Below are 18,178 nucleotides of genomic sequence, written 5' to 3' on the forward strand. Positions count from 1 at the left end.
GTGCTCCGAGGAGGATGCGGAGCCCTTCCCCGCCTCTCCCCCCGCCCCGGTCGGGTTGTGTTGTGCTGGGGGCCCGCAGGGCGTGTGAGAGCCGAGCCGGGCCGGGCCAACATTGCCCCGGTCCCGGTCCAGGTCCCGGTCCCGGTCCCGGTCCCGGTCCAGCCGCGATGTGAGCGCACCCGCACCATGGCCCGGCAGAGAGGTACGGAGGGGGGGGGGGCTGGGTGCAAAGGGGTGCTGCAGGGTGGGGGGGTGTGCAAGCCTGCAAAAGGGTGAAAGAGAGGGTAGAGAGTGTGCTTGAGGCAGCGGGGGGGGACATGAGCGTGTGAAAGGGGGGTGGAAGGGGAAAGGGGGTGCGTGGGAAGGAGGAGAGCGTGCAAAAGAGCGTGCAAAAGGGGGAGAGCGGGGGTGTGGGGCAGTGGGAAGGTGCGTGGGGCTGTGGGATGGGTGCTGGGGAGGGAAGGGGGTGCAAGGGACAAGGTGTGGGTGTCAGGGCTGGGGGGGTCAGAGCAGGGATGGGGTGCTCGGGTGCCCCCCCGAACACGGTGGGGTGCCAGTGCACGGTGCCGTGGCAGGGTATGGGATGCCAGGGCTTCTGCCAGCACCCTCCCTGGGGTAATTTGGGGGTGCAGTGGCTCGGGGGGGAAACGCCTCCGCCCTCGAGCCGTGGCCCAGAGCCTCCCCACAGTGACGGGTCACGCTGCGGCCAGGAGCAGCCTCCAGCCTCCTGCTCTGAGTCATCCCATGCTGGGCGAGAGCCACCCCGAGCTCCGGAGTGGGGCCCTGGGCTGACCCCAAGCCCCTGCTCCCCCTTGCACCCCATGGGGGTCCAGGGCTGAGCCCGGGCACCTCTTCCCCATCGTTACATGGAGAAAAATGCACACGGCCACGGGGCAGAGGTGCCAGCCCCGAATCCCCCGGGTGCTGGCATCACCGGGGATCCTGCGCTCCCATGGCATCCCTTGGGCAGCCCTCTCCTTCCTCCTCCTCCTCCTCTGAGGATGAGGATGCCATCGGGCTGGCCCACGTCCCATGGGAGCAGGGCACTTTGCTAGGAGACGGTTGTGTGTTTGGGGGGCGTTTTCCTCCCGCCCTGGAGACCGAGGCAGCTGTTTTTCATCTCAGCTCCTTTCCCTTGGCCCAGGCAGCAGGCAGCTGGCGTGGCCTCATGGGTGAAGGCAACCCCTGCCTGCTCCGAACCGGGCTGCGGGCACGGCCGGGCACCGGCGGGCACGGTTCTCCTGCCCCACCGAGGGCATCGAGGGCCGGCCGGGGGGGGGGGAACACAGGGGCAGGGTGCAGGGAGGGCTGAGAGGGGGTGAGTGGACGGAGATGTCATTGCCGAGGAATTTGGCCTGGGTGGAGGAGAGGAGAAAGGGAGGGAGAGGAAGAGCCAGGCACACCGGGCATGAGGGACAGTCCCCATCCCCCCCACCATGCTCCCAGTCTGCCCGCAGGACCATTCGGCCAGCCCCTGCCCCAGCCCACCCCCCCCGCTTGTCCCCCCAGGGAGTTGGTCCCCCCTTTCCCTTCCCCAGTTTCCAGGGAAATCCAGATGTTTGGGCCCAGCTCCGGCATTGCTCAGCCTCGCTGCCCTGCCAGATGTTTCCTCTCCCCCCTTCCCCGGGCAGGGGTGTGTGCTCCCCGGCTGGGGACACTGGGGAGGGGGACGGTGCTCCCCCCTGTGCCAACACCTCCGCAGAGCCTTCTCCCGTGTCCCCTGTAACACACATGGGACCGTGGGCTCCTTCCCCCTGCCTGCCCTTGCCTCCCCCGGAGGCTGCCGCTGTCTTTGGGGATGCGTTGCATCCCTGCCAGCCCGGAGCAATGCGGGATGCAGGGATATGGCAGGGCATGAGGATGCTGGGGTCACCCGGGGCTTTGCGGAGAGTCGCCAGGGCAGCATTCCCAGCTGGCTGTGGCTTCGCTGGGGTTGTCCCTCTTCCAGTTGGGAAATGGCAGGGGGATGGCGAGGAGAGAGGCTGGGAGCAGAGCGGGGCGGCGTGGGGGGAGCCGGCACAGCCAGGCTCCGTGCCAGGAGGCAGTGGGTTTCGACAGCGGGTCTGCGACATTTTATCCCAGCTGGGAGCAGGGAGCAGAGCCCGGAGCGACCAGAGCGGAGTGATGCAAACCACTTCCAGATGCATAGCAGCAAGGAGCCAGGGGAAGGCAGGCAGGGACCCGGGGGGGGGTGGGGGGGGGGGGGGGCCGGGGGACATCTGACCGCTCCTGCGGTGGCAGCCGGAGGTGCCCAGGGTGAGGGGGCTCTGCGGGAAGGGGGTGAGGGGCCAGGCTGGGGCTGTGCATGGTCCTGCTCTGCCATGTGCTTCTCCATCGCAGGAAAACACTTGCATGGACCCAGAGCTGAGGGGACCACCATCATTCGGGACCCCCCTCCCGTGCCCATGGCCCTCCACGTCTCCTCCACTTCGAGGGGGCTGCGAGACGGAGGCAGTGCTGTCCCATCCCACTGCACAGAGTGCGGGACTCCCGTCTTCCCCGGCCGGGGCGAGGAGGCACAAAGCAGTTCCTTGTCCCACTCCATCCCTCCTTCTTGGCACAGCAGAGTCGGGGTCCCCGGCTGGTGCTGAGCCCTGACCCTGCTCCCTGCCCTTGGAGCGGGCAGCGGGTGAATGCTCAGCATTTTCAGCATGCCTGGAGAAGCCTTCATCAGCCGCTCCCATGTGCCATGCCTCCTCCTCCTCCTCCACGGCATGGAGGAGCAGCACGTTGGGCTGCCCAGCGTGGCCCACGGCCACGGCTCCCCTCGCCCAACCGGGAACAAACCCGCTCTGTGAGCGCACACAGAGGAGCCTTCAGCGGCGTGGGTCCTCGTCCCCCCCTCCTCATCCTCCCCCGGAACCCCAGGCCCATCAATAGCGGGATTGTACAGAGCCGGGGCAGGTGTCGGGAGCGGGGGCACGGCCGGCGGCACGGGGCACGTAAACCCCCACGTCTGTTTGCTCGGCATCAGAGAGCCCCTGCCAGCCCTGCCCAGTGTGGTGGGCAGGGGACAGGCACCCCTGCCTGCACCCTCCTCTGGCGGGGTATGATGGCACGTCCCTGTCCCCCGCAGACCTGGACAAACTGCTGTCGGACCTGCGGTCCTTCCTGCTCATCCTGGACCGGGAAAGCCTCAGCACCGCGGCTCGGGCCAAGAAGAAGTCGGTGGCCGATCTCCTCTCCCGGCTGCAGAGCCCCCCGTGTGAGTGTGGGTCTGCGGGTAGGGGGGGGACGGGGCAGCCCCCCGCTTAGTGCCCGGTGGGCAGCAGGGAAGGGGCTGGGAGCGGGGCTGTGACCGGGCGCTCCCCCCGCAGCAGAGGATGCAGAGTACATGATCATGCGCTGCCTCTCGCCTTCCCCAGGGACCCCGCAGGGCCGGGCCAGCCCGGGTGAGTTGCATGTTCTGACCTGTACCCCATCTCTGCCAGCGGCTCACCGTGTGTGGCCGGGGATGCCCGGCTCCTCACCGACCCGGCACGTGGCTGCCAGTCCCGCTTTTCTCCCCAGGAACCAGGATGGTGGATGGAACAGGAGGGAGAGCTTGTGAGTGCCGCCCGGTCAGCACCCTGAGCCTGCATGGAGGGGTAAGGGGGTGGCGGAGAGGTTGGGGGGCTGTGGGTGCACGAGAGGGGCTTGTGCTGGGACAGGGGATGGGAGAGGGGCACCCGGTGACCATCCCTGCACTGCAACCTTGCTCGCACGGGCATCCGACCAGGCCGGGAAGGTTCCTGTGCTGTCTGCCAGCTTTGGGCAGAGCCCCCCAGCAGTCCCTTGGGGACCCCGTGAGGTCCACCCCAGGGGGGCAGCACCTTCAGAGCATCCCTTCTCTCCCCAGAGCAAGGTGCCGGGCATCTCGCCATTCCCACCAGCCGATGACTCCTACGAAGATGCCGAACCCCTCGGCCCCGGCAGATGCACCGGCTCCGGTGAGCACCCCACTGCACCCCCTCCCCAGCACCCACGTACGCCCAGCACCCTGACATCCTCCCGGCTCTCAGGCGGTGCTGACACCGACAGCAGCCACTATGAGTCGTACGGGGAGGATGAGGATGGTGTGACGGACCGTGCCCACTACCTGCGGCGGCCGCCGGCTGCCGGCCCCGATGCCGAACCCCTCGGCCGCCCCGAAGCACAGCTCTGCGGCTTTCTCTGGAGGAAGCGCTGGCTGGGGCAGTGGGCAAAGCAGCTTTTCATCGTCCGGGAGCATGTGCTGCTGGTGAGAAGGCTGGAGGAAGACGGATGGAGGGTGGGAGCAGGTCTCCGAGCTCTGCCGACCCCGCCGTGCTTCCGTAGTGCTTCAGGTGTGCCGCCGACCCGCAGCCGGTGCTGGAGCTGGACCTACGGGGCTGCCACGTCGCCTACAAAGCCAAGCGTGGTAAGAAGATGCCGCACAGCCTGAAGGTGACGGGGACGGCGGGCGAGGCGCTGGTCATCGGCTTCCAGAGCCGGCAGCAGGCTGAGGACTGGAGGAAGGTTTGGAGGTGTTGCAGCCTGGCAGAGCTCTGCATGGGCAGGAGGGAGGGGTGGGCAGGGAGAAAACGGGCACGCAGCCCTTCTGGGGTGCTCCTGAAGTGGCTGGGGATGACCCTGTCTGTCCCCAGCTCCTCTCCCATCTGGGGGTATCTGGAACCCTGTTAGATGGGGGAGCAGGAGCCCGGGGCTGCAGCACTCCCCCTCTCCCTCGGCAGGTGATCGAAGAGGTCAGCAGCGATGCCCCGAGCGGGCTGGCAGCCATCAGCATCCCGGCATCACCTTCCTCGAGGTTCAGCAGGGTGAGCCGCTTGTCCTTCCCCCGGGAAACCCAGGCACGGGAAAGGGGCTGCCAGGGGTCTCGAGAGAATGCCCCGATTCCCTGCCCTGCTGTCCCCGTTGGGTGATGCTGGGGAGGGTTGCATTGCCGTAGGGTGGGGGTCAGGGTGCAGGGGGCTTAAAACCCGCTGGGGACAGGGCTCTCTGGATCTCCATTCTCAGGCTGCCGGCTCCCAGCTCAGCAAGGAGGAGAAGGAGGAGGAGGATTGCTCCCAGCAGAGCCCTGCCCGCAGCCCCCAGCCTGGAGAGGATGCTAAAGGAGGTGCTGTGTGTGGGGACCTGGACGACGGGGTGTCCCTGCACCCTGTGCCACTGCTGATGGGGGATGCACCCACAGGTTTCCTGGCGGTGCGGCTGCGCGGGCGGTGGCAGCGGCTGTGGTGTGCGGTGCGGCAGGGAGCCCTGCGTATGTTCCCCGAGCCCGGCGGTGCCCAGCGTCCCGTCTGCGCCCTGCGGCTGGAGGGCTGCGAGGTCTCCCCGGGGGCGGCCGCCGGGTCCCCCCAGCGCCTCCGCATCCGCATCGCCCAGCGGGGCCGGGAGCTCGCCCTGCTGCAGGTGAGCAACCGCCGTGGCACCCCAGCACCCATCGTGTTCCTTGCTGGGGCGGGGGGGGGTAGACCCGCTGAGCCTGGACCCTCTGCCCCGTGCCAGACCTGTTCGGATGAGGAGAGGGAAGCCTGGTTGAAGACCCTCCGGGCCAGGGGAGGAGGGGAGCCAGCCGGCGACAGGGCCCCCACCGAGACCCCCAGGCTGGCCGATGCCAGCAGCTGCCCTGCTGCGGGGTAAGGAGATGCTGGCCGGGGCACGGCCGGCCCCAGCCCTCCTGCTCTGCTGTGGGGCTGCAGGCAGTAATGGGACCCCCCTCCTTCTTGCAGCGGGCTGCTGCTGCGCCGTGTCCCGACCCCCAACGCCTACATGGATGACCCCTTCGGGCAGCTCGCACCGACCGAGGTCCCCAAGCACCTCTACTCCAATGTGGAGCGCCTGCAGCAGCTGGTAACCTCTGCTGATGCACCTTGGCACCCCCACACAAGCCCCAGGGTGAGGGGGACAGGATCCCACCATCCGCTTGCCCACGGGTTTCTCCTGGGCTTCTTTCCACAGCCGCAGAGCTTGGACCGAGCAGTGCCGGGCCAGCGCAAGAGACCCGTGTCTGCACTGCCCGCCGGTGCCTGCAGCAATGCCCTGGGCAGTGCAGGTGAGTAAAGGCTGGATGCTCCATCCAGGGGAGCAGTGGGGTCCCCCCATGCACCCCAGCCCTGGGATGGAGGTTGCGGTGCCCACGAGCATGGTGGTGTGCCGCGATTCCTCTGCCCTTCCTCCTGAGCATCCTTCCTGTGCCCTTCCACCCCAGCATCGGCGGCAGCTCTCCAGGACAGGGCTGCCAGCCCGCAGCGGGCGAAGGTGAGCCCCGAGCTCCGGAGCAGGGATCTCCCCCAGTCCCAGCGCACCCTGACGCTGCCCGAGAGGAAAGGGGCTCGGGACGGGCTGGATATCCTCATCGGTAGGACGACAGAGGGGATCTACCCCTTTGCCGGGGGGTGCCTGGCCTTTGCCCGAGCAGCCAGCGGGGTTGAGGGGTACCCGGGCTTGGCAGTGCCCCTGCTGTCCTTGCAGGGAAGAGAGCCTTCCCCAAACTGGAGGAGAAGGTGGGACAGCTGGAGAGGGCCTGCCGCATGAAGGGCAGGCTGAAAGCCGGCTCCGAGATGAACCTGCTGGCCATCGGCAAGTCACTGAAGGGTCACATCGCCACTACTGCCAGCTCGGCTGGCTCCGAGGTTGGGGGGACACTGGGGACAGGCAGAGGGTGTGGGGAGCATGAAGGGTTCAGCAGGGCAGGCATCGCCCTCTCTCCGCTTCGTTTTTCCGGCAGGGTTCATTCCTCGCGCCGCTGTTGAAGCGCACCGCATCGGCGAAGAGTGCCCTGAAGCCATCTCCCTCCCCGGTCCTCATCGAAAAGGGAAAAGTGCTGCAGAAGAGAAAGGTACCGGCCGGGACCTGCGTGGGGTGGGCAGAGTTAAGGTGAGCCGGGTACCACACGTGGCGGTGGGATGCAGGGGGTTGACCACCCGTCTCGGCCGCTCTCCAGGAGTGGGAGATGAAGTCTGCGATGTGACCAGTGCTGCAGCGGCCCCGGGGCAGCCCCCGACACACAAACGTACCTGCTGGACCGGGCATCTCTCAGCAGAATGTAGGGCTGCACGTGGATCGTGCAGGACCGGCCTGGTATCTGTTTTTTAACCATCAATATCAATGCTACAACTACGCACATCTATTTTTTATATATATATATATACATATAAACTCTCCGTCTGTGGGTTTCTAGTTTCTCTGGCATGAGGGCTGGAGGGTGGCGAGCCCCTCGCAGGCTCACTGCCTTCTGGCCCATCCCAGCACCTTGGTTTTGGGGCACAGATTTTGTGGTTGCAACCTCGTGAGCTGCTGGCTCTGTCCCTGATGCGGGTCTGGTCAAAATGGTGCACCGGCAGCACCCCAGTCGTCCGTCCCCCCCACCCAGGGACACCCACTCACAGGGCTGGGTGTGGATACACCCCGGACCACGCAAGCTGGGGGGGGACACGCAGCTGGGGGCTGCTTGGGGCACTTAATTGCACCTTCCCTGGAGTTGGCGGGACCCGGGCTGGGCCCTGGGCTGCTTTCCAGCAGCTGTGTTTGTCATGGCTTGTTTTTAATTGTAGAAACATGTTGGGGTTTTTTTAAGGATTAAAAAAAAAAAAATTAAAAAAAATGGTAAGACTTGGCTTCTACCGGGTTGTGCTGTGGGAAGAGGTGAGCTGGGGAGGGGGCTGTTCTTGTCCTAGGGAGAGGGGGGGGCTGTGCCCATCCCAGTGCGAGGTGTGCAGGGGGGGCTGTCCCCTTCCCGGTGCACGGGGGGTCCGTGTGTGTCCCCCAAGGGCTTCCCCCGAGCAATTTTAGGTCTAAGGGACCTTTCCAACCCCCCCCCCCCAAATCCTCCTCCAACCCCCCCCAGCCCCAACACCTCTCCAACCGCCCCCCCTCCCTCCCCGCAATTCCCCCCGCTTCCCCCCCGACCCCATCCCCATCCCACCCCTCCGTCCCCCGCTTCCCAAACCCACCCGGAGCCGGGAGCCCGGAGTTACCGGGGGGAGGTACCGCAACCGGGCCGTCCTCCCCGCCCGGCGCCGGGCGGAGCCACCGCAGCGGAGCCGCTCCGGGGCGCAGCGGAGCGGGACCGGCACCGGCACCGGGAGCGGGGCCGGGGTCGGTGCCCGGTGGGCGCAGCCATGCTGAGCCGGTTGGGTGCACTGCTGCAGCAAGCCGTGGAGACGGTGAGTGGTGGGGGGGGGCACGGTGGGACCGGGAGCGAAGAGGAGGGGGGGTGGTTCTGTGCACCCCCTGACCCTGGCTTCGGTGTGTGCAGCGGGAACCCAGCGTGGACCTGCTGGAAGCCTTCACCGAGCACTGGAAGGGTATCACCGGCTACTATCTGGAGGCCACGGGTGAGTGGGGTGCGGGGAGAGGGTCCCTGTGCCCTAGGATGGGGTCCCTGTGGTGGGGGAACACGGTCCTCGTCTCCTGGGAGAGGGCTCCCGTGCCCTAAGGTAGGGTCCTATGGCCTGGGAATAAGGTCCCCGTGCCCTGGGATGGGACCCCGTGCTCTGGGACGGGACCCCGTGCCCTGGAATAGGACCCCATGCATTAGCAGGGCACCGAGCCGACCCCAGTGCAGCTGACCTGGCATGCGGGGCTTTGGCATGGGACACCCTTTCCCGTACCCTAGGAGGAATTATCCAGCCGGGTGCTTGGCCCTGCCTGGCCCTGAACCCCCCCTGCACACCGGTGGGGTCAGCGCAGGGGGGTTGGAGTGGGTGCGGATGCTCATGGGAGCGTCTGCAGGCTGGGGCACGTCCCTCTCCGGGAACACGCTGCTCTCCGGGAGCACTAAAAACAGGGCCTGGAGAGCTTCAGCCCTTTCCCCAGCAGGACCTCGGTCCTTCCCGCTTGACCCCCACCACCCCTTCCCCTCCTGGGCCATGCCAGAGGGTCTTTAGGGCTGGCGGTGCCAGGCAGCACCCCACAGCCCACCTGCACAGCCGGCACCTCCGACCACAGCTCCGGCCCCGGCGGGGACGGCCGGCAGCTTGCTAGGCCATGAGCGGAAGGAGAAGCCTCGAGTGCTGCTGGGACTCCACCATCACATTGCCATCTAGCGTCGTCCCCGCAAGCAACGGTGGAGAAGGATTCTGGGCCAGCACGGCTCGGGGTGCCGCTGGCGAGCACCCCACCATTTCCACCCGAGCACCCCACCGTGCATCGCATCCCTTGCCGAGCCCGGCGGCACGCTGCCGGTGCCCTGGGGGGGGACATGCCGGAGCTCCCAATTCTCTTGTCCGCAGATGAGAGCGTCCCTGCCAGACAAACGGACATCCCCTGGCGCCTCAAGCAGATGCTGGACATCCTGGTGTACGAGGAGAAGCAGCACCCGGTGGGAGAAGCCGGCCCATGCCTCGAGTACCTGCTGCAGCACAAAGTCCTGGAGACCCTCAGCACGCTGGGCAAGGCGGAGGTGGGTGTACAGGCACCGCTTTGGGGGGGGGGCGAGCCCCCCTGCGCTGCAGCACCTGCAGCCTTTTCCAGCTGCTTTGCATGGTGCTGCTCAGTAATGTTAATTTTGAAGCTCTTCCAGCTGGGCAGCGGGAGTTTGTGGAGCGCGAGCTGGTCGGGGTGCTTGGCTTTTTTTAGGGGGGGGGCTGGATTGCTCGGTGTAAGATCCCCATTGGGATCCTTTTTGCTGCTCCTCCGAATGGCTCTTGCACCCCATCGCACCCCTGCGTGCGCGGGAAGGGTATTTTTCACACCGGCAGCCTGTTTGCACAACTGGCACAAGGCTGCTTGGGTTCGCAGGACAAAGTGGTTTTAGACAGCCCCCTCTCGAAGTAAATATTGCCCAAATATAACCGCTCTGCTGTTCCTTTGTTGTTAATAATAATGAAGCTCCCTATAAATAGCCTTTTATTCAAATATAAGCGAACGCTAGCACAGTGTGGGCTTCAGAAACGTGTGTTGGCCCTTCTGTGGCCGTGAGGATTTGGTTTTTTGGGGTGCTGGGCTTTAAGTCCCCATCGCTAGCATTGTAGCAGCGGGAAAAGGGGAAATAATCCCCCTGGTTTTTTCTCTGCAAGGAAGTTCAATCCCTAATTGCTAAAGGGAGAGGACACTGGGGCAGGTGAGAGGACTGGGGCGTCCATGAGCCAATTTCCATCATTTTGGGGGAGCAAAACCGGGGTCTCTGCTGAGAGTGTTCTTGTAAGCCACCCACACTGACTGCTGGGTGACCTGGCAGGCAATCTGGGGCAATTACAGGGTAATCGGGTACAGAAACAGGTAACGGGGCTCTCACCGATGCCTCTCCCCATCTCCCTCCCAGTATCCCCCTGGGATGAGGCAGCAGGTCCTCCTCTTCTTCAGCCGGGTGCTGAGCCAGGTGCAGCACCCGCTCCTGCACTACCTCAACGTGCACAGACCGGTGCAGGTGAGACCCGTACCGGGGGGCTTGTCGGGGGGCCGGCGGTGCCACCAGTGATGCCATGTGCTGGGGCTGGCCACCATCCCTGCCAAACACTACCGGGAACCAATGCCCGCGGTAATGGGGCGGCACTGCTGCACCCGGGCAGGGTGGGAGAGCAGCCAGCAGCCCAGCAGCCCTCTCCCTGCCCTGCCAGAAGCTGCTCCAGCTCAGCGGTGACCGCCTGGGCTCCGGCATGGAGAAGGAAGAGGTGCAGTTCGTGGCCGTCCTCTGCACGAAGATCAAGCAGGATCCCACCCTGCTGGCATACATCCTGGAGGTGAGCAGCCCTCGGCCATCCCTGTGCTGGTGGGACATGTATGGGGTCATCTGTGGGGTTTGGCTCATTTAATTGAGCTTTTTCACGTGCTTTGCTGCTCCATCCCCACCACAAAGCAAATCGGGGCTGGTGGGAGAAAGATGGTGGGTACGATGCTTTGCTGCTCCTCTTCCTCTCCAGGGCAAGAGCATTCTGAATGGGAGGAGAGCCCAGGAGCTGCCAACCAGCCCCGTCGAAGAGGGTGCCAAGCATCCCTCGGGCACCGCCGCCGCTGCCAGCCCCCGCCAAGCCGAGCCTTCCCCGCCACGGAGGGACAGCAACCTCATCACGTCTTTGATGGGGCTGTGCAAGAGCAAGGTAGGGGGAAGGGGCTGGCAAGGAGGGGACGGTGGGCACCGCAGTCGTGTGACGCTGCCTCTCTCCTCCTCCTCCTCGCAGAAGAGCAGGGTCGCGCTGAAGGCTCGGGAAAACCTGCTCTTGCTCGTCGGGCTCGCCCAGGAGGTGGCTGCTGCCTGCCTGGTGCGGAGCAGCACCCTGTGCCAGCTGCTGACGGAGCATCTCTGTGACCTCTACAGCACCGTGCCCACCTCCATCGACCCCGCCGACGTCCTCGCCCTGGAGCGGGTCAGCTGGAGGTAAGGTGGGCGCTGGGCAGGGTCATCCCCGGGCACCGCCGAGGCTTTGCCGCAGCCCCACGTCCTCTACCCTGTGCAGGTCGCAGGGTGATGCTGCCGGCGACGGGGTTTTCCCGGGGAAGGAGAACCTGGCTGCTTTCTTCGGCTGGCTGGACTACCTCGATGAGCTGGTGATGGGCGCCCACCCGGTAAGGACCACCCAGCTGACCTTGCAGAGCACGGGCAGCCCCCTGCCCGCACTGCGGCTCAGCCTCTACTGTCACCCACAGGTCGTGGCGGATGCCATCACTGAGGCCGTGGAGGAAAAGTTTTTCCAGGGCATCCTGCAGCCGCAACTCCTGCAGATGTGAGTGTCTGAGGCACGAGACAGCAGCCGGGGGGAGAGTTTGTCTATCGAGGACCCCCTTTGGGACCAGGACCGTGGGGTTCCCCTCGCCTGCACCTCCTTTTTCCCTGCTGTGAGACACTGTGGTGCCTGCAGCATCCCAGCCCTCGCAGCATCCCACCCTGTCCCCGGCAGGTCTGAGCTCGACGTCCTCAGCGCCACGGCCGTGCTGACGGGGACGGTGCGGCAGATCCGCTCGCCTCCCCTTCTCCACTGCCTCGTGCTTTTCCTGCTGGGATCAGACCGGCACCCCGAGACCCCCGGGGATACCCCCCACCCTCTGCGCACCCAACTCATCGACCGCTGCAACCACCTTTCCGATGAGGTGAGCCCCATCCTAACACGGTGGGACCGGGACACGGGTGATGCCGAGGGGCAGCGCCGGTGGTCTCACCCCACTCGCCATGCCGCAGATCAGCCTGGCCAGCCTGCAGCTCTTCGAGGAGCTCCTGCGGAAACCCCACGAGCATGTGGCGCACAGCTTGGCGCTGAGGAACCTACAGGCGAGGGGCTACCTGCAGCGCAGTCCCCCTGTGCCCGACGAGCGCGGACCCCCCGAGCTGGACCCCGACGAGGATGGGCTGTGAGCGAGAGGGACCGGGGCAGGGCGAGGAGGGGGGCAGCCCCTTGGTGCCCACCCGGCTAACAAACACCCCTGTGCTGGGCCCACAGGGACCTGGAGGAGGATCCATATTTCACCGATGGCTTCCCAGATGCCGGCTTTGGATCGGCAAAAAAGCCTCTGCCGGGATCAGCCCCGTCGGGGAAGGGGCAAGTGAGCGAGGTGGTCAGCAGGTAGGGATTTGCAGGGGCTGCTCCAGCATGCGGGGGGGGGGGTTGTATCCCCCTCCCCATCGCTCTGCCCTCTCTTCCAGCTTCCTCTGCCTGGTCCCCGAGGAGGCGAAGACCTCCTCGTGCATGGAGGAAGGTGGCTACGACACCTACGTGCACGACGCCCTGGGCATGGTGAGCGGCTACAGGGTCGGGGGGGGGTCCCCATCCCTGGTGGTGATGGCCCCCTGCTCCGGCTCTCACCCACCATCACCCCCCCTGCCAGGTCCAGGCGTGCCGTGCCAACGCGGCCCCGTGGGGGTGGCCCCCGGCCCCCCGACCCCTCGATGCCTGCTACCCCGAAACGGCTTTTTACGAGGGCCATTTCCTCAAGGTTCTGTTTGACCGGATGACCCGGATCCTGGACCAGGTATAGGGGCGGCCGGTCAGGATGCTGGGGACGATGCTCTGCCCCTCGCCTTGGCACGGCTGGGGGGGCTTTTGCCCCAAAGGCTCTCCAGGGTGGCACAGCCTTTGTCTCGGCTGGGGGGGTAGTGTTTGAATAGAGGATGCTTTGGCTTCCCATGGTTATTGCCAGCACCAGGGACCCACAGCAGAGAGTGGTAAACCTCTTTCCAGGGTCCAGGACCCCCATAGTGGGGGTAAAGTGGCCGAGAGCATCGGCAGCATTTGCAGCCACCGAGCTCCTGTTGGTAGGGACAGGGTCAGGTCCCTGTCGGGGGATGCTGGGGTGGGGGGGATCAGCCATGCCAGCTCCTGCTGAGGATAACCCCCCCCGCCCCAGCCCTACAGCCTGAACCTGCAGGTGACCTCGGTGCTGTCCCGCCTGGCCGCCTTCCCCCATCCCCACCTCCACGAGTACCTGCTGGACCCCTACCTCAACCTGGCACCCGGCTGCCGCTCGCTCTTCTCCGTCCTCGTCAGGGTAATGTCACCTGCTGGGGTTGGGTGGGGGGGGAAACAGGACAGGGACACCCCCTAGAAATGGGACCTGACTCTTCCCCCCGTCTCCCACGCAGGTAATTGGGGACCTGATGCAGCGGCTCCAGCGTGTGCCCCATTTTAGGGCCAAGCTGCTCCTGGTGCGCCGGCAGCTCATGGGGCTGGTGCCCGGAGAGCAGTAAGTGCTGGGGGGGGGGCAAGGGATGGGGGCAATGCATGCCTTTTGAGGGGGAGTGTACCCCATTGCTCATCTCCCCGCAGGATGGACCACACGATGCTCTTCAAGGGAGTGGTGGTGCTGGAGGAGTTCTGCAAGGAGCTGGCTGCCATCGCCCTGGTCAAGGGACCACCGGAGGGGCCCCCCTGAGCTGTGGCTCCCCAGCCTCCCCGCTGAGCACCCCCTCTTTGGCTGGGCTACGGTGGCCACTGGGGATGGCCCAACCCACGTGCTGGTAGCCACCGGTGGCCCTGCTCGGACCGGCACGTCCCCAGTAGCCGGGCATGGCGGTGGCACCCCGAGAAGGACACTAGCCTCGCGGAGGAAGAGGAGGCGCAGAATCCTTCGCCACCGCCTTGGCCAACCCGGAGGTGATGCCACCTCCCCGGTGCAGGATGCGGCCCCTCTGGGTGCAATGATGTGAACCATGCTGCATTTCCTCCTGGGTGGTGGGTTCCTGCTCCCCCTGCCCCATGTCGGTGGTGCCCCGAGCCCCCACCAACCTCAAGCAGGATTTTTTTGGGCAATAATAGGATGCGCAGGCACGGTGCTGTCCTCTGCCTGCGTGGGGCAATGCCACCCCCTCAGCTGCAAGAACTCAATCATCTCCCCCAGCTCTAGGGCACGGGGGCGGGGGGGGGGTGTCTGTGTGTGCGGGGGGGGTGTGTGTGTGTTTGTAGCTCCTGCCTCGTGGGGATGGTGCATCCCAAACCCCACACGGCCAGGTACCATGTCCCCTGGGTGATGGGACTCTACTAGAATAAAGCCGTGAGCTCAGCACCACATACTGTGCCCCTGCCATCTATACTGCGCCTGTCCCCCTTCCCAAGCATCCCCCAAAACCGAGCTCCCCATTCCCACCGCTTCCCCCCCCCCGCTTTCAGCCACAGCCAGGTGGATGCAAGAAGCAGCAGCCGGGTTTATTTCTGCTCTGGCTGGCTCTCAGCCCCACCTCAGCCAGGACACAGCACCATGTCCTGCCCCAAAACATCATCCCAGCCATGGGGGGGGGCCTCTCACGTTTGGCACTGCAAGCAGGACCCCCGGGTACATATCCCAGCTGGCCCCCCCTGTGCCCAAAGCCAGGCTGCCGGGGCTTACCGGGCACTAGCTGCGGATGGGCACCATGCCCACGGTGCGGAGCCGCTGCAGGATCCGGCCCCTCAAGCTCTCCTCCTCCACATGCCACCAGCGGAAAGCGGGGCCGCACGGCTCAGGGGGGGCAGCCCCAGGGCTGCGGGGAGGGATGCTCAGCAGCACATTGAAACAGATGCCGTCAGCCCCCCCGGGACCCCCAGCCTGGTGCTGCAGCCCCAGCAACCCCAGGGGTCCCGGACGGGGGTCCGACGGCAGGCAGTCCCGCAGCAGCCGCAGGACGGGCAGGCGGAGACCCCCGCGGAGCTCGGCCGGGGACATGCTGCAGGCCACCACGGGCAGGTGGGGGGTCCCGGCGGTGCCCAGCAGGACCCAAAGGTCCCCGGCGTCGTTGGCGAAGGCCACCAGGAGCCGCAAGCAGAGCAGGGCGCAGGGCAGCTCCTGCGGCAGCATGGGGGGATGCGGGGGGCTGCGGCGGTAGCGGGCGGCGAGGTCCAGCAAGGGCAGCATGTCCAGGGCTCGCAGCGGCAGGGCGCAGGGGTCTCCGGCCCACCACGCCGCTTGCAGAGACTCGGCGTCAGCCTCCTCCAGGGTCTTCAGGGTCCCACCTGCGGGCAGAGAGACAGCGATGCCCCAGCACAGGGGTGGTAGGGGACAGCAGGACCCCGGCACTGGGCTGGCAGAGGGTGCCGGTGCCCGGTCACGGGTCTGGTGGGGGTACCGAGACCCCATCACGGGGCTGATAGGTGACACCGATACCCCAGCACGGGGTTTGTGGGGGGATGGCCGTACCAGTGGCAGTACCGGCAGGGAACGGCGATGCCCTGGCACAAAGGTGGCAGGGGACATGATGCCCATCATGGAGCTGGCAGGGAACACGGATGCCCCGGCACAGGGCTGGCAGGGAATGCGTCAAGTGAGCCGCATCCTTCCCACGCCCCTTCAGAGCACCAAACGGGCCCAGGCACGCACCGGTGGGGCGCGCGAGGAAAGCGAAGCGGATCCACGCCGGCCCCCTCTCCTCCAGCGCCAACAAAGTGAGGGGTTCGCACTCCAGCCCCGTCTCCTCCTTCACCTCCCTCCGCATGGCAGTCACGATGCTCTCGCCGGGCTCCATCCTCCCGGCCGGCAGGTACCACCTCCCGCGGCACTCGGGCTTGGCCTCCTGCACCAGCAGCACCCTGTCCTGCGGGGAGGAGGGAGAAGGGTCGGGTGGGCACCGGGTGGCACCAGGGTGGGGTGGGGGGGGGGGTCCCGCGGGGGGGCTGCCTCACCTCCTCGTTGAAGAGCACGGCCAAGACGACGTAGCAGGCGTTCCTCCCCAGGCGGATGGGGACGGTGGGGGGGGGGGGGACCCTCGAAGCTCGCCCCCACATCCCAACCGCCGCCACCCAGCACCGCATCCAGCTCCGGCACCGGAGCTTCCCCCATGGGACCGGGGTGGGGGGGAGCCCCTCAGGCTGGATGGGGAAGCGGGGGGGAGCAGAGCCCTCAGGCACCCACTCAGGGGGTAGCAGGGTTTTGGGGTGGGGAGGGCACCCCCCAAACGTGCAGGCGGGGGGACAGGGAGCCCCGGCGCTGGGTGGGCTGGAGGAGGCGGTGAGCGAGGGGGTCCGGCGATTGCAGGGTGCACGGGGAGGTGCAATGAGGGAAGGGGTCTCCCAGTGCCGGCGGGGTGCTGGAGGGGAAGGGCTTGCTGGACTGGGGGACGTGGAGGGGGGTGTAACTGGGGAAGGATCTGCTGGGCTGGGGGGGGACGTAGCAAGGGAAGAGCTCGGTGGCCTTCGCGATGCAGGGGGGGGTGCAGTAGGGAAAGGGTCTGCTCGACTGGGGGACGCCCAGGGGGGCGCAGGAGGGGAAGGGCTGGCTCGACTGCAGCGTGTAGGAAGGGAAATAGTAAGGGAAGGGGTCACTGGGCTTGGGGAGGCCGGGGGGGCTGCGGTAGTGGAAAGGCTTGCTGGACTGGGGGAGGCATGGGGGGGCACAGTAGGGGAAGGGCCGGCTCGACTGCAGGGCGTACAGGGGGCTGTAGGGGAAGAGCTCGCTGGATTTGGGGATGCAGGGGGGGCTGCGGTAGGGGAAGGGCTGGCTCGACTGCAGGATACAGGGGAAGCTGAAATAGGTGAAGGGTTTGCTGGACTGGAGGAGGTAGGGGGGAAAGGGTTTGCTGGACTGGGGGACGCTGGGGGGAAAGGGGCGGCTAGACTGGGGAACGCTGGGAAGAACGGGCCTGCTCGACTGGGGGATGATGCCCGGGGTGGGGTAGAAGGGTTCGCTGGGCAGCGGGGTGCACGGGGGGCTGGACCAGGGGGAGAAATCGGCAGGCGGAGGGGGCCAGGGCGTGCTGGACTGCAGGGTGCTATCGGGGAAGGGGAACGGGGCGTACGGGGGGGAGCGGGGGCTGCAGGGGGGGGAGCTGGGCTGCAGGGCGCCAGAGGGGAAAGGCGAGCCGGGCTGCAGGGTGCGAGGCCGGGGTGCTGGGCTGCAGGGTGCGAGGGGGGGTGCTGGGCTGGGAAGGGGGGTGCAGGGCTGCGGGGGGCAGCGGGAGAAGGGGCTGCGGGACTGCAGGGTGGGCTGAGAGGCTCAGCAGGAGAGGAGGGCCTCGCGTCTAGGCCGTGGGTTTGCGGGGTGCAACACGGGAAGGGGTTTGGGTTTGGGGGGGGGCTGCCAGGGTGCAACGGGGCGAAGGGCTTTTGGGGTGCAGGGAGGGTTTGGGGGGCTGCGGGGTGCAGTAAGGGGAGAGGCTGGGGTTTGCAGGGTGCAGCGGGGGAAGGGGTTGGGGGGGGCTTTGGGGTGCAAGGGGGGGGGTTTGGGGGGTGCAGGAGGGAAGGGGCGCAGGGCGCCTGCAGCCCCCCCCTCCCGCTCGCCCGCCCGCCCCGCCTGCCTGCGCGCATGCGCCACGGCACTCACCGCGTCCCCGGGCCTCCGCCGCGCCGTCCCCGCCCACCTCGCTCGCCGTCCATTGGTCACCCCGCCAGGCCAGCTGGCTTTCCATTGGTTAGTCCTGCCGCCAACTTCCCCGCAGGATTGGGGAGGCGGGGTTTGGGCTTAAAGGGGCCGGGAGGGGCGTGGAAAAGTGCGTGGCGCGCCCTGTGCTGGCGGCGTTAGTTGGGCGGTGATAATTAATTGCAAGTGCTGATTGCGCGGTGCCGGTTGCACGGTGGCGATTGCACGGTGCCCGTTGCCCGTTGCACGGTGTTAATCGCACGGTCCCCATTGCACGGTGCAAATTGCACGGTGCAAATTGCGTGGTGTTAATTGCACGGTGTTAATTACACGGGGTTAATTGCACATCTCCCGCAGTGCATGTGGCCCTGTGCAGTGCAGGGTGCGTATTGCACGGTACGGCTGGCACAGGGCGCAGCGTGCAAGGACTGAGGCCTTGTGCACCGTCTGTGGGGGGGGGCAGCCCATTTTCCCCCATTATCATGAGGGCAGCTCCAGGCCATGGTCCTGCGCGGTGCAGAGCGAT

At 66.6% G+C, this 18,178-nt stretch overlaps 4 protein-coding genes across 7 annotated transcripts; 2 read left to right on the plus strand and 2 right to left on the minus strand.

Annotated features, from left to right (window-relative positions):
* The first annotated feature begins 23 nt into the window (after positions 1-23).
* On the plus strand, positions 24-7,561 carry LOC138688693 (actin filament-associated protein 1-like). 4 transcript variants are annotated; one of them, XM_069800979.1, is made up of 17 exons: positions 24-202; positions 3,077-3,205; positions 3,318-3,392; positions 3,493-3,587; positions 3,839-3,929; positions 4,002-4,219; positions 4,297-4,476; positions 4,692-4,775; positions 4,975-5,074; positions 5,150-5,367; positions 5,464-5,594; positions 5,688-5,808; positions 5,917-6,010; positions 6,167-6,316; positions 6,430-6,590; positions 6,686-6,796; positions 6,902-7,561. In XM_069800979.1, exons 1-17 carry the CDS (start codon positions 187-189, stop codon positions 6,926-6,928), a joined length of 2,001 nt encoding a protein of 666 aa, XP_069657080.1. In that variant the 5' UTR covers positions 24-186; the 3' UTR covers positions 6,929-7,561. The 4 variants fall into 4 exon arrangements, with proteins under 4 accessions (XP_069657080.1, XP_069657081.1, XP_069657082.1 ...); XM_069800980.1 differs by having other exon boundaries at positions 26-202; positions 3,511-3,587; XM_069800981.1 differs by having other exon boundaries at positions 26-202; positions 3,321-3,392.
* Positions 7,562-7,920: 359 nt separating this feature from the next.
* On the plus strand, positions 7,921-14,394 carry FHIP2B (FHF complex subunit HOOK interacting protein 2B). Its single transcript, XM_069800990.1, has 17 exons — positions 7,921-8,123; positions 8,216-8,294; positions 9,192-9,361; positions 10,223-10,327; positions 10,518-10,640; positions 10,821-10,997; positions 11,079-11,275; positions 11,355-11,463; positions 11,545-11,621; positions 11,796-11,985; positions 12,074-12,243; positions 12,333-12,455; positions 12,536-12,626; positions 12,718-12,861; positions 13,237-13,377; positions 13,472-13,572; positions 13,656-14,394. Exons 1-17 carry the CDS (start codon positions 8,079-8,081, stop codon positions 13,759-13,761), a joined length of 2,148 nt encoding a protein of 715 aa, XP_069657091.1. The 5' UTR covers positions 7,921-8,078; the 3' UTR covers positions 13,762-14,394.
* Positions 14,395-14,510: 116 nt separating this feature from the next.
* NUDT18 (nudix hydrolase 18) lies at positions 14,511-16,619 on the minus strand. Its single transcript, XM_069800993.1, is given in 4 exon segments — positions 14,511-15,314; positions 15,679-15,892; positions 15,981-16,058; positions 16,060-16,619. Coding segments are annotated over 4 exon segments (966 nt in total). The 5' UTR covers positions 16,138-16,619; the 3' UTR covers positions 14,511-14,718.
* LOC138688418 (uncharacterized) lies at positions 16,210-17,669 on the minus strand. The gene is made up of 2 exons (XM_069799636.1): positions 17,617-17,669; positions 16,210-17,107 (listed from the first exon to the last, which is right to left on the minus strand). The coding sequence occupies exons 1-2, from the start codon at positions 17,667-17,669 to the stop codon at positions 16,210-16,212; spliced, it is 951 nt and encodes a 316-aa protein (XP_069655737.1).
* Positions 17,670-18,178: the final 509 nt, after the last annotated feature.

The sequence above is a fragment of the Haliaeetus albicilla genome, chromosome 13 (genome assembly GCF_947461875.1).
Source record: "Haliaeetus albicilla chromosome 13, bHalAlb1.1, whole genome shotgun sequence".
Classification (NCBI taxonomy): Eukaryota; Metazoa; Chordata; class Aves; order Accipitriformes; family Accipitridae; genus Haliaeetus; species Haliaeetus albicilla.

Excerpts from the sequence above, each read along its gene's own strand:
- LOC138688693 (XM_069800979.1), top strand. Across the intron at positions 4,220-4,296 it reads TCCGGGAGCATGTGCTGCTG|TGCTTCAGGTGTGCCGCCGA; the intron begins GTGAGAAGGCTG and ends GTGCTTCCGTAG. Across the intron at positions 5,595-5,687 it reads AGCAGCTGCCCTGCTGCGGG|CGGGCTGCTGCTGCGCCGTG; the intron begins GTAAGGAGATGC and ends TCCTTCTTGCAG.
- FHIP2B (XM_069800990.1), top strand. The coding sequence starts at position 8,079 with ATGCTGAGCCGGTTGGGTGCACTGCTGCAGCAAGCCGTGGAGACG. Across the intron at positions 10,641-10,820 it reads TGCTGGCATACATCCTGGAG|GGCAAGAGCATTCTGAATGG; the intron begins GTGAGCAGCCCT and ends CTTCCTCTCCAG. Across the intron at positions 12,244-12,332 it reads GACCCCGACGAGGATGGGCT|GGACCTGGAGGAGGATCCAT; the intron begins GTGAGCGAGAGG and ends CTGGGCCCACAG.
- LOC138688418 (XM_069799636.1), bottom strand. The coding sequence starts at position 17,669 with ATGGACGGCGAGCGAGGTGGGCGGGGACGGCGCGGCGGAGGCCCGGGG. Across the intron at positions 17,108-17,616 it reads GGCGGAGGCCCGGGGACGCG|CCCCCGCTCCCCCCCGTACG; the intron begins GTGAGTGCCGTG and ends CCCCCCCTGCAG.